This window comes from Lethenteron reissneri, chromosome 49, assembly GCF_015708825.2.
Source record: "Lethenteron reissneri isolate LAM-NWPU_2019-01 chromosome 49, ASM1570882v1, whole genome shotgun sequence".
Classification (NCBI taxonomy): domain Eukaryota; kingdom Metazoa; phylum Chordata; class Hyperoartia; order Petromyzontiformes; family Petromyzontidae; genus Lethenteron; species Lethenteron reissneri.
In genome coordinates, this window is record NC_083827.1 from 3,009,298 (window position 1) to 3,021,695 (window position 12,398).

Genomic DNA, 12,398 nt, shown 5'->3' on the forward strand with positions numbered 1-12,398 from the left:
AGGCTCCTCAACAGGATCCTTCTTGATGGTTGGAGTGATGGCTTTGCGGATTGTGTAGTCGGAGTAACCATTAGCCTTAAGAGCTTGGCGTACGTGTTTGAGTTCACTGGAAATGTGTTCATGGTCGGAGATGCATTGGGCTCTATGATATAGAGTCTTGATGAGGGAATGTGTAATCTCTGCCACTGGTAACTTCTTACAAACTAAACCACCACCTTCAACATGCACCGATCTCGGGGTTGAGTCTGGTTGAGGAGTATAGTTCGTACCCGGACGTGGGACTGCCGGACATTACCATGTTATTGTCAACTCAAACTATTAGACATCTCTTTTTGGTTCTTTCGGTAAAGTCACGTAGAAGGGAAATAATAAAATAATACAAATTAAAATAATAAAATTATTTTATTATGTTTTATTTTTATTATAATTTTTATATTTTATTAGGGAAATAATACAAATAAAACATAATAAAATAATTTTATTATGTTTTATTTGTATTATTTTATTATTTCCCTTCTACGTGACTTTACCGAAAGAACCAAGAAGATGAATCCCTGCAGTCACGAAAGCTTTAAATCGAAATATTAGACATCTGTCAAAAAGAGCTTTATTGCTCATCGGATTCCTCCAGCATAAAAAAATATTCCGATTCCGTTGTCGGCCCGGCTTGCATCCCGAGTCCTTTTCTCGCGCGACCGACCACGCGGCGCGGCGATTTCACCGGCGGCCGGCCGCGCCGTCTCGCGCAGGCGCCGACGGCCTCCTGCGCTACCGCATCGTGTCGGGCAACGAGGACGGCGCCTTCGAGTTGCGCGCCGAGACGGGGGCCCTCACCGTGGCGCGCCCGCTGGACTACGAGCGGGCGGCGCGCTACGCGCTGCGCGTGGCCGCCTCCGACGGCCGCTGGGAGGGCCACGCGACCGTGGCGGCGGCGCTGCGCAACCTCAACGACGAGGCGCCGGTGTTCGCCAGCGCCGAGTACCGCACCCGCATCGCTGAGGGGCTGCCACGCGACGCCCCGGTGCTGCTCCTGCAGGTGCATCTTTTTGTATTTTTGTCATCGTTTTGATCGTTTCATTATTTGTCATCGTGATTGTTTAAACTGTAATTTTTTTCTTAAATGCCGGGTAAGGACCTTGCTGAGCTTTTTAGCTCTTTTTTTATTTACCAAGGAAAGCCTCTCAAGACTGCTTTGCAGGAGGGTCCTGCCGAGTTTTCACGGAAGCGGTGTGGTGTGTACGCGTGTAGTACGTACATTGAACTTCTCTCGCACCATATGTAGCCAACCGGGAAAGGACAACAAACTAGCTTGCTGCTGCTGTGATTCCAATCTGGTATTTTACAGGGAGTTTCTTAGCATTGGTGATGTTTTGGCCGGACACCTGCTCATTTTGTACCGTTTTATTATAGCTATGGGAGGAGGAAACCAGACGACCCGGTGGGCCCTGCTTCAAAGCAGGGGGAGAAAATACAAACACCACACAGCAACATGCCCACGTCAGGAACTGAACCGAGGCCCTTGTTCCTGCGAGGCACGAGTGGTACCACTGCGTCCGCTGACAGTCGTGGCTGTAGGGGGCTTTGCTGTTGTGGCGGTGGGTGGGTTGGTGGGTTGGTTGGTTGGTGGGCCCATTACAAAGAGCGAGCAATAAAAAGAGAAGGGGCCACAGGAATTCCGCAGACAGAAGCCCGAAACGCGATGCTCATGGGTCAAGGGGAAAGGGAGAGAGACGAGCTCGCTCACCTGCTAGAGTAGGGACTACGAGCGGGAGCACGGCAAGGGGTAAAGGAACAAAAGTGAAGGCAGAAGAGAGTTCACATGAATCCTGGAGAGCAGTGATTACATTGAGTCCAGCCGTCTGGTGGTGCATGGAACGTCTGTCCCTTTTATAAGGCCACGTGGGAGCCATGTGGCAGTTTGGTCGTGTCGGTACAGTTCTCGGTGGTGAATACAATGTCTTTAAAGATAGCGGTGCTACTACGCCTCTGAAAATAAAATGAATGCAGAGCCGCTTGCGCATTCCGGACCCCACCCTGCGACTTGCAGACGTCTTGAAGTGGGAGCGGATTAACACCTCCCTCTACGTTTTGCCCATCGCTCCTTGCAGGTGTCTGCCCACGATCCCGACCGCCCGTCATCACCACCGCCGTCGTCGTCGTCAGTGGCGGCGGCGGCGGGCGTGCGGTACTCGCTGCGTGGCCAAGGCGCTGGCACGCACTTCTCGGTGGACGCGGTGACGGGGGAGCTGTGGGCGCGGGCGCCGCTGGACCGGGAGGAGCGCCCGGCGTGGCGTCTGCTCGCCGTGGCCACTGACGAGGACGGCGCCGGCCTCTCGGGCTTCGCCGATGTCGTGGTCGCCGTCGACGACGTCAACGACAATGCGCCGGCCTTCGTCTGTGCCGGCGGCGAACGAGGAGGTGAAGGAGGAGCCCGGAGCGATAACGGCGATGGCCGCGAAGGAGCTGGATGGCACCACCACTACGACGACGACGACGACGATGGTGACGGCAGCGACGGCGCTGATGGAAACCGAAACGGCGATGGGAGCACGATTGCTGGGAAAACGAAGGCTGGCATCCTGGGTCATGGTGCAGCTACTGCTGGTGCTGGTGTGGGCACGATCGGTCTTGGTGGTGGTGGCATTGGTACTGGCGGCGGAGGTGGTAGTGGTAAAGTGGGCGGCAGTGTTGGTATTGCTGGCAGCGGTAAAATCGGCAGCATCGGTGCGGCCGGTGGCGGTAATGTTGGTGATACTGGGCCTGGCGTGAGCGGTGGTCATCTCGGTACTAAAGGCGGTGCTGATCTTGGTAGAGGCCACCTCAGTCGTGATACCGGTACCGGCATTGGCGGTAAAGGTTCTGCGTCGCGCTCCCTCGCCGCTCCCCCTTCCGCCGACACCACCACCTCCTCCGGGCCGTCCGGCTGCCTCATGGGCGAGGTGCTGGAGAACGCCGCTCCTGGCACGGCCGTGATGCAGGTGCTGGCCGTCGACCCCGACGACCCGGCCGCCGGCGGCAACGCGGCCGTGCGCTATCGCATCGTCGGTGGCGACGCCCCGCGGCTGTTCCGCGTCGACCCGGCCACCGGCACGGTTCGCACGGCGGCGGTCCAGGGCGTTGCCGACGGCACGGAGTCGGCGCTCGACCGCGAAGTCCTCGGCTCGCGCCTCCTGCTGCTGCTGGAGGCCGCAGACGGCGGGGGCCTCTCCGCCACGGCCACCGCCACCGTGGCGATCGTCGACGTCAACGACAACGCCCCCCGCTTCCTCGTGCCGCCCGGCGGCGTCTACCGCTGCCGCGTGCCCGAGGGCACCCAGGTGGGCGGTGTGGCCCTGACCCCCAACCCCTGCCCAAATCCCCTACCCCCAAACCCCTACCTCAAACCCCGACCCCCAAACCCTTGCCCTACAAAGTCCTGGCTCGAACCCCGAGCCCGGGGCTCGGGCAACCAAATTAATAAGAAGAGCCTCAATATGTCCGCAATGCGTGTGGTCAAAACGAGACGGTGGTCCTTCATCAACAACGTCACGAGGCAGTACTTAAAGAGAACTGCTTGTTGTGTTTAGTTTGTTGTCCTTCCCTAGCACCTCCAGATAGCATGGTTGGCTACGTACGGTGCAAAAGAAGTTCAACTTACATAAGTCGTGGCCCTAACCGCTAACCCTAACCCAACCACACATCCTATACCTTACCCCCATAATCCCTCCGCTTTCCCCCTAACCCTGAGCCCACCCTACCCCCCTACCCCCACGCGGCGTGGGCGCAGGTGGGCACCGTGATCGCGACCGTGTCGACGTGGGACGGCGACGCGGGCGACAACGCCCTGGTCTCCTTCTCGGTGGAGGGCGGCGACGTGGCCGGCGCGGGCCGCACCTTCTCGGTGGAGTCGGACCGGGCGGCGCGAGTGGGCACCGTGCGCCTCGCGCGGCCCCTCGACTACGAGCGGCCGCGCGAGCGCCGCTTCAACGTGACGCTGGCGGCGCGCGACCCCGACCACGGCGACCGCGCGTCGCTGCTCGTCGAGGTGCTCGACGACAATGACAACGCGCCACTCTTCTCGCGCCAGCTCTACGAGGCGTCGCCCGTCTCCGAGGCCGCCGAGCCGGGCCACCCGGTTGCCAGCGTCTCGGCCTCCGACGCCGACTCCGGCGCCAACGGGGAGGTGTCCTACTCTCTGGCGCCCCGCGGCGGCGACGGCGGCGGAGCAGGAGTGACGGCGCCGCCGTTCGATGTGCACCCGCACCTCGGGCTGGTGTCGCTCCGCGGGCGCCTCGACCGGGAGTCGAGCGAGCGCCACCTGCTGCTGGTGCTGGCGACGGACGGCGGGAGCCCGCCGCGGACCGGCACCGCCACGCTGCTGGTGCCCGTGCTCGACGTGAACGACAACGCCCCCGAGCCGGAGAGCGAGTACCGGCCCGTGGTGTTCGAGAACGGCCCGGCGCCGGCGGACGTGCGCGCCAACGCCACGTCGCTGGCGCTGCGCTTCGTCGACCGCGACGGCGCGGGCGGCAACGGCGCCGTGGCGTCGCTGCGGCTCGCGGAGGCGTCGGCGAGCGCCGGCGACTTCGCGCTGCGGGACGCCGGGGACGGCTCGGCGGTGCTGACGGCGCTGCGGACGTTCGACCGCGAGGTCGGCAAGCGGCTGCTCGTGGCCGTGGTGGCGACCGACGGCGGGGAGCCGCCGCGCAGCGCCACCGCCACGCTCACGGTGACCGTCGGGGACCGCAACGACAACCCTCACCAGCCTGGCAGCACGGGCATCTACGTGTACAAGTATCGCGGTGAGCGTCTGCCGGCCGCACGGTCGCCAGTGGAACCGGCACGCTCGTCGACTCGTGCCGAAAGATTTAGCCACCTATAAACCACCCCGCCACAACTCTGACCCTGATCCTGCTCCTTCTCCTGACCTTGACCCTGACCTTGACCCTGACCCTGCCACTAAATCTGACCCCGACCCCGCTACCATCGCTCACTCCCCGTGCCACTGCCCCCGTGTGCTGCTGCAGGTGCGCTGCCCTCGGGGGAGCTGGGACGAGTGTTTGCCCCAGACCCCGACGACTGGGATAACAAGACGTTCACCTACGAAGGGCAGGAACCCAGGTGAGTTGGCCAGGCATGCGATTGGCAGTTCCTTCCCAGTGCCCCCACAGTGTAACGTGCGGTCTGCCACTGCCAGTCGTCCAGTCTCTCTGAACGTTCACGTTCTGAAGGAGCTGCCAGCGCAGGGAGTGGAACGCTGTGAGCCGTACAGCACAACCGTGAAAAACCTACGCTGTGTTCTCTCTTTCTCTCCAATCTAAATCGTCAGCCTGCTATATATATACACACATGTATGTATATTGAGCCTCTTTCGCACTGACCTAGCCAACCGTGCACATCAGAGGTGCGTGAGCAGGACAACAAACCAAATACAAAAAGTAGTTATAAAAGGAGTTTTAAATCTAGAATGGAACCAAAACATACAAGCTGTGTTGGCCTTCATATTTGCTTGCTAACAGTCCAATGCCCCGACAGCCTCTGGGCACTTAAACTATATAAACGATATTTTTATTTTATCAGGTAAGGCCCATTGAGCTATATAGCTCTTTTTATTCAGGAGCGACCTGACTTCAAATGATAGCTCAACGAAGTGGCTTACCATGCGGACATTTATAGCAGCCAAATACTCTAAACACATGTTGATTCTTCTTGGGTCTTTCGGTAAAGTCACGTAGATAGGTTCAAAGAAATTAATAAACAAATAACAGAAAACTACGACGTTTCGACCGCAACGCAAGCGGTCGTATTCAGGAAAAAGCATGTTGATTCTAAATGTGGAGGGAGGACCCGGAGAAAATCCACACGGCCACGGGGAGAGCACGCAAACTCTAAATATACAGCAGGCGTCAGGGTCGAACCCACAACCTCCTGGATACCAGATGAGGTAGTTCACATCTTGCCACTGTGGCGCGTCTGACCGCGTGTGACCGCTCGCTCCGGGCTCAGGTGGTTCTCCCTGTCACGTGACTCCGGGGCGCTCTCCCTGAGGTTGGCGCCGCCGCCGGGGGAGCACAGCTTCCGCGTGCGCGTGGCCGACGGCGTGTGGCCCGACGCCGTCTCCACGGCGACCGTGCTGGTGGCGGAGCTCCCTGAGGAGGCGCTGGTCCAGGCCGGGTCGCTCAGACTCGCCGGTGAGGCCTTTACCTCCCTCCCATCACCTATCACCTCCCTCCATCACTTCACTCTATCACCTCCCTCTCCATCACTTCATCAACCACCCCGTCCAGTGACTCATCACCCCCACCAAGTCACCCAGCCACCCATCCCCTCACTTGATAAACTACCGACCAGCTAACTCAGCCACCCACCATCCTGCTCAATGAAATACCCACAAACCCCGTTGCCCACCCGGCCGCCCACCAGCCCACCCATGCAGCCACCCATCTAACCCGCCCACCGACGCACCCAGCCACCCGCCCGCCCGCTCACTCACGACTCTACAACCCCCGCCCCTCCCGTGCCTATATAAAGCCACAACAGCAGATCATTATTTCTCACCTGATGACGAACGCTTGTGTTGCGACCGAAACGTCGTCTTTATCATCCACCCAACCTCCCAGCCTACCAACTAACCGCCCGCCCACTCGCGCACCCAGCTCAATCATCATTCCTTATTTTCCGGGTCGACTGCTGATGATGCCCCTTACCCCCTGCCCCGTGTGACCCGACCCCTCGCGGGCCGCAGACACGACCGCCGAAGATTTCCTGTACGACCCACGTGACGGCGTGAGCCGCTACGAGCTCCTGCGCGCCTTCATCTCCTCTGAGGTTTTCGGGCTGCAACGACAACGACCGCCGCCGCAGTCGTCGCCTTTACCGGCGGCGATGGGCGCGAGCGTGCACGTGTTTGCCGTGAGCGACGCGCCGGGCGCGCCGGGCCGCGTGGACGTGTGCTTCGCCGTGCTCGGCGCCGCCAGGACGTACCGCGCCGAGCGGCTCAACGGCAACGTGGCCATGCACAAGGCCAGGGTACGGCCGCCGGGTCTCGTTGTTGCCGCTGCCGCCGCTGCCACTAAAACTACATTAATAGATCCATGGGCGCCCGGTGTCGAATCATTTGGCAAAGCATTTTGAGATGTGATGATGTGTGCATCATTAAATAACGATGAAAATGATGATGATTGCGGGGATTGTGATAGCCGGTGGCAGTTCGTGGCTCCGGGTTGAGGAGGGTAGCAATGTTCACCCCGGATTTTCAGGTGGAATCATCGAGAAACTGGAATTTGCTCTTCACACAGAGACCCACAGACTCAAATTCATCGGCAGTGGCTTGATCATCAGTGCTTATTCAGAAAGAGATCCGTAGACTCGCATAGAGACCCATAGACTTACATATTTAGCGAATGCTTTTACACTTGACGTTCACACAGTTAGAGCACCAGATCTTGCGTATAGACTTAGAGATACATAGAGACCCATTGAGTAACTGGAGTTTCTTTGTTTTACAAAAATCAATTCATATATTATGCATCACCGGAAGCTAAGCAGAGTTGAGCCTGGTTAGCATTTCGATGGGAGACTGCCTGCTATTACAGGGGGTTGTAGGCTTTGGCTGTGAGGATGGCGGTGCAGGAACGGATTCTTGAATCTATCTGTGCAGAGCTTTGCATGATATCCTCTCGAAAGTTTGGTGGGTTTTCTAAGGGTACAACGGGAGAGAGCAGAGGTCGCAAACAGGTTTTGATTCGGTACCCGTACCCGGCCGGGTACGGGTACCCGTTCCCTACCCGTACCCGTACGCTACCCGAAATGAGTGACAAACGGTTACTCACCAGTGACTCACGGCCTACCCGTACCCGGCTGCACCAGGGTCGCAAACGGCTACCCGTACCCGTACCCGGCCGGGTATCGGGTAGGGTACGGGTATCGGGTAGGGTACGGGTAGCGGGTAGGGTACGAGTATCGGGTAGGGTACGGGTATCGGGTAGGGTACGGGTATCGGGTACCCGGTTGCGACCTCTGGGGGAGAGTGTCTCCTAGCGGACCAGACGGGAGAGTTGTCACGTTTGTTGTTGGTCTTGTTGTCGACCGTTGACATCGATGCCGTCAATGTTGTTGTTGTTGTTGCCTTGTGGTTGTTGTGGCCCAGCTGGAAGAGGTTGTAAATGTGTCCGTGGCGAGGGTGGGGGGCCCTGGCCCGTGTCGGACGCCCCCCAATGGCGCCGCCCCCCGCCCCCCGGTCTCGCGCTCCGGGGCCGTCTCAGTTGCCGTGGGAACGGTCGCCGTGGTCACCGACTCCGACCGGGAGGACGAGCGAGACAGTGGACCGGTGTGCCGGAACGGAGGAGTCCCCATCGCGCCATCCACGTCCGCATACGGGTGACGCCCGCTCTCGTTGTCACCCGCTCGCTTGCCCGCCCACTCCCTTGCCTGCTCACTCATTCACCCACCCACTCACTCGCTACCTTCACCACTCACTCACTCACTCGCTACCTTGACCACTCGCTCATTCACCCACCCACCCACCCACTCACTCGCTACCTTCACCACTCACTCATTCACCCACCCACCCACTTGCTACCTTGACCACTCACTCAATCACTCACCCACCCACTCACTTACTCAATCACCCACTCACTCACTCATTCACCCACCGACCCACTCACTCGCTAACTTGACCACTCACTCACTCAATCACCCACCCACTCACTTGCTACCTTGACTGCTCAATCACTCATTCACCCACTCACTCACTCACCCACCCACTCACCCACTCACTCACCCACTGCCCTTCTCATGCTCACTCACTCCCTCGCTGCCTTGCTGACTCAATAAGTCAGTCACTCGTGCTCTCACTTATTCACTCATTCACCCACTCACTCAATTATCCACTTGCTTACCTACCCACTCGTCCCGTTCACACACTAAGTCACTCGCCTTCTCACTCACTCTCTCACCTACGTATTCAATTGTTTGCCCATTAACTCGCTCATAAACTCACTCCCCTACATTATCACCCTTTCACTCGCCCACATCAAACTCTCCCATATTCAATCTTGATTTATATTCATATCCCCCCCCCCCCCCCCCCGCGCCCCCACCCCTCCATCAGCTGCGAGTGTCCACCGGCTCTGGACGGGCCGCTGTGCGAGCGCACACAGCGGTGGTGGAACGCCAGCGAGTCCCCGGGGCCCGGCTCGGTGAGCTACGCGTGGTTCCCACCGCTCCGCCTGGGTCCCACCACCACCGCCACCACCACCGCCACAACCACCGCAACAACCGTCGCCAGCCTCTCGCTGGAGTTCCTGACGGGCGATCCGGACGGGCTGCTGCTCTACGCCGGACCGCTCGCCGCCCCGGGAGCGAGGGATCGGCGCGACTTCATCGCCATCGGTAGGCGCATCGCACGGTCCTCTTCCTTGCCCTCCCTCCCAAGGCTCGACGTCCGATGTTTCGTTTCTCTCCTCACGTTGGCAGTTTCTTCAGGAACTTCTGCACGAGCCCCCTCCCCCCCCCGGCCGGTTCACGGAGGTGACGGGTCACGGAGCGAAACGTCGGACCGCGTTGAAAATACTTTTGCGCGTGCGGTTTTTATCCCCGACAGCGACCCGTCCGTCGGCTTCCACGCCCGCGAATTAAATGCGTACGGAGACAACGGCGCGTACGACACGATGTCGTGTAGCCCACGCACGCACGCACGGCCCACTGAATCGTAACGTCGGCGCCTTGCAGAGCTGCGGAAGGGCTCCCCGACTCTGAGCATCGACCTGGGAAGCGGAACGCTGCTGCTGAGTGGCGGCGCCGGCACGCGAGGCCTTGCCGACGGGCGGTGGCATCACGCCGAGGTCTCCGTCAGCGGCACGGTGAGCGGCCTGCGTGCTAAATCACGGCAGGATGCATTGCTACGTAAAGGCGCGACGCTGCAATTGCTTTGCTCGCGTCACTGCTGGCGGATGCCTCCACTAGAGAGAGAGAGAACCCCTCTGGAGGTTAAATTTCGATTTAAAGCTTTCGTGACTGCAGTGATTCATCTTCTTGGTTCTTTCGGTAAAGTCACGTAGAAGGGAAATAATAAAATAATAAAAATTAAACATAATAAAATAATTCTCACGACGTTTCGGCCACAACGCAAGACAGCTGTCTTTCCGACAGACCTGTTCTTCACCTGAGGACGGCTGCTTGCGTTGTGGCCGAAACGTCGTGAGAATAATTTTATTATGTTTTATTTTTATTAGTTTATTATTTCCCTTCTACGTGACTTTACCGAAAGAACCAAGAAGACCCTCTGGAGGTTGTTTCGTTCTGCACCGGTGAGTACGTCGTCTTGAAGGAGGTGGGAGTCACCCGCGCTTTACCCCACCACCACTGCACGCGATCTGTCGAGAGACTGACTGTGCCATGCCCCTCGATATATCGCCGGCTGCACAGAGGCAGCAGGCGGCCCGAATCAAGAAGCTCGCTCTGTTGTTTTCATCTGCCGCGGCGGCAGATCGAGCCACCCATGATCCGCGCAGTGTGGGGAGGCCCTCGCCCAGCAATGAATTGACTGACAAAAGGGCATGTGCGTGTATGTCCACACGAGTGTCGTCTCTTTGTACATGTTGTGTACATGTCGTGTACATGTTGTGTACATGTCGTGTACATGTTGTGTACATGTTGTGTACATGTGCATGGGTGCCTTGCCACGGCGACCAGAGTGCGATGCCTGCTCACAGCGAACATGGTGACGAGTATCCGAACGGGGCCTCACCTAGGTCGACTCAGCCTGAAATCAAAACCTGGCGGGATGTATAAACATCAGCACTAGGGAGATAAAGGCGGCCTGACATGGTGTTAGTCACACCACCACCTCGTGTTCGCTAACAGCACTTGCCACAACGGTGTGTTCAAGCTATCAGGGGGATCTTTGTCTTGTGTGCGTGCTGCAGGACGTTATCTTCACGCTGGATTGGTGCGAGGTCCAACGCCGGGACGGCGGAGCCTGTGAGGCCCATGGCATCATCCCAGGCGAAGCCAGGTATGACCCACAGCCTTACTCGCTCACCCACTCACTCACCCAGTCGCTCACCACTTACTCACAAACTCATTCACTCGTACACTCACCCACCCACCTGACTAACCCTTTAACTTCACTTACCCGCTCACTCACCCACTCACCACTCACTCTACTCGCCAAATGAGACGACGGGTTTTATTCCACCCGTGGAGAAAAATAAAAGTTTCTGATGTGCACAAAAATGATTGATATTTCACATTTGACCTCGTTATTTTCACCGTGGTTTTTGATGCTGCTGCTGTTGCTGCTGTTTCTACTGCTGCTGCTTCTGTTACCGCTGCAATTTCTGTTACTGCTGCTTCCGTTGCTGCTGTTGCCACTGCTGCTACTTCTGTTGTTGCTGTTTCTGCTGCTGCCCCTGCTGCACCAGGTCCCTGGACGTGCTGCAGCCGCTGCAGCTGGGCGGGGTGAAGCCGAGTCCCTCGTTCCTGTACCCTGGCCTCGCCTCCCGCTCCTACACGGGCTGCATCCGCAACGTGCTCGTCGACGGAGAGGTAGGCGCCCACGCTCACCCACACGCTTACCCACACGCTCACCCGCACGCTCACCCGCACGCTCACCCACACGCTCGGCCACCCGCACAATCAATCACCCACATGCTCGCTCACTCGCTAACTCACTCACCCACGCGCTCGCTGACTTATACACTCAGCTGCACACTCACTCGCTCAAAGACAAGATCCGCCGTGTAGCCCTAACAGACTATTTCAAGTGCTGTTAGCGAACATCTATGATGGCCAGCATGGCACACGAGGGGGTGGGTGGCCAGCATCACGCCAGATTGCAGTGGCAATGAATTACACACCGCACAAGGTACTCATTTGAGGCTGAGTCGAACTAGGGGAGGCCCACGAATCATTCCCATAATCGTCATTTTTGTTGGCCATGAGCGGGAATTGAACTCGGCTCATTGGGTCCTGAGCGCAGCATGCTATAACTGCGACACTACTGCACCCCATTCGCTCGCTCACTCACACACTCACACACATGCTCACTCACACACACACGTACACTCACTCACCCACTCACTCAATCACACACACGCTCACTCACTCACATTCAACATTCGCTCGCTCGCTGACTCACTCGCTCACTCACTCCACGCCGTACCGCTCACAGCTCCTGGACATGGAGACACCGGGCGAGGCCGAGGCTTCGGGGCCCGGCTGCTCGGCGTCCGACTCCGCGTGCGCCCCCACGCCGCCGCCGCCACCGGGGGGGTCTCCCGCGTGCGGGGGGTACGGGGAGTGCGAGGGACCCACGCCCCCCTCGCCGGGGACGGCACGGAGCCAGCCGGCCTGTCGGTGTCGGCCCGGATACAGCGGCGCACTCTGCAAGAGAGGTAATGGTGGCATTGTCATCA

The 12,398-nt window shown here is 58.6% G+C and overlaps 1 protein-coding gene across 1 annotated transcript in view; it reads left to right on the top strand.

Moving 5' to 3' along the window:
* LOC133354888 (neural-cadherin-like) overlaps positions 1-12,398 on the top strand; it is a 76,151-nt gene that overhangs the window by 52,645 nt on the left and 11,108 nt on the right. The window contains 12 exon segments of the mRNA XM_061572040.1: positions 750-1,036; positions 2,109-3,317; positions 3,767-4,781; positions 5,007-5,100; positions 5,986-6,170; positions 6,725-7,008; positions 8,129-8,358; positions 9,092-9,372; positions 9,712-9,842; positions 10,908-10,996; positions 11,406-11,529; positions 12,155-12,377. Coding sequence (XP_061428024.1) covers positions 750-1,036; positions 2,109-3,317; positions 3,767-4,781; positions 5,007-5,100; positions 5,986-6,170; positions 6,725-7,008; positions 8,129-8,358; positions 9,092-9,372; positions 9,712-9,842; positions 10,908-10,996; positions 11,406-11,529; positions 12,155-12,377 — 4,152 coding nt within the window.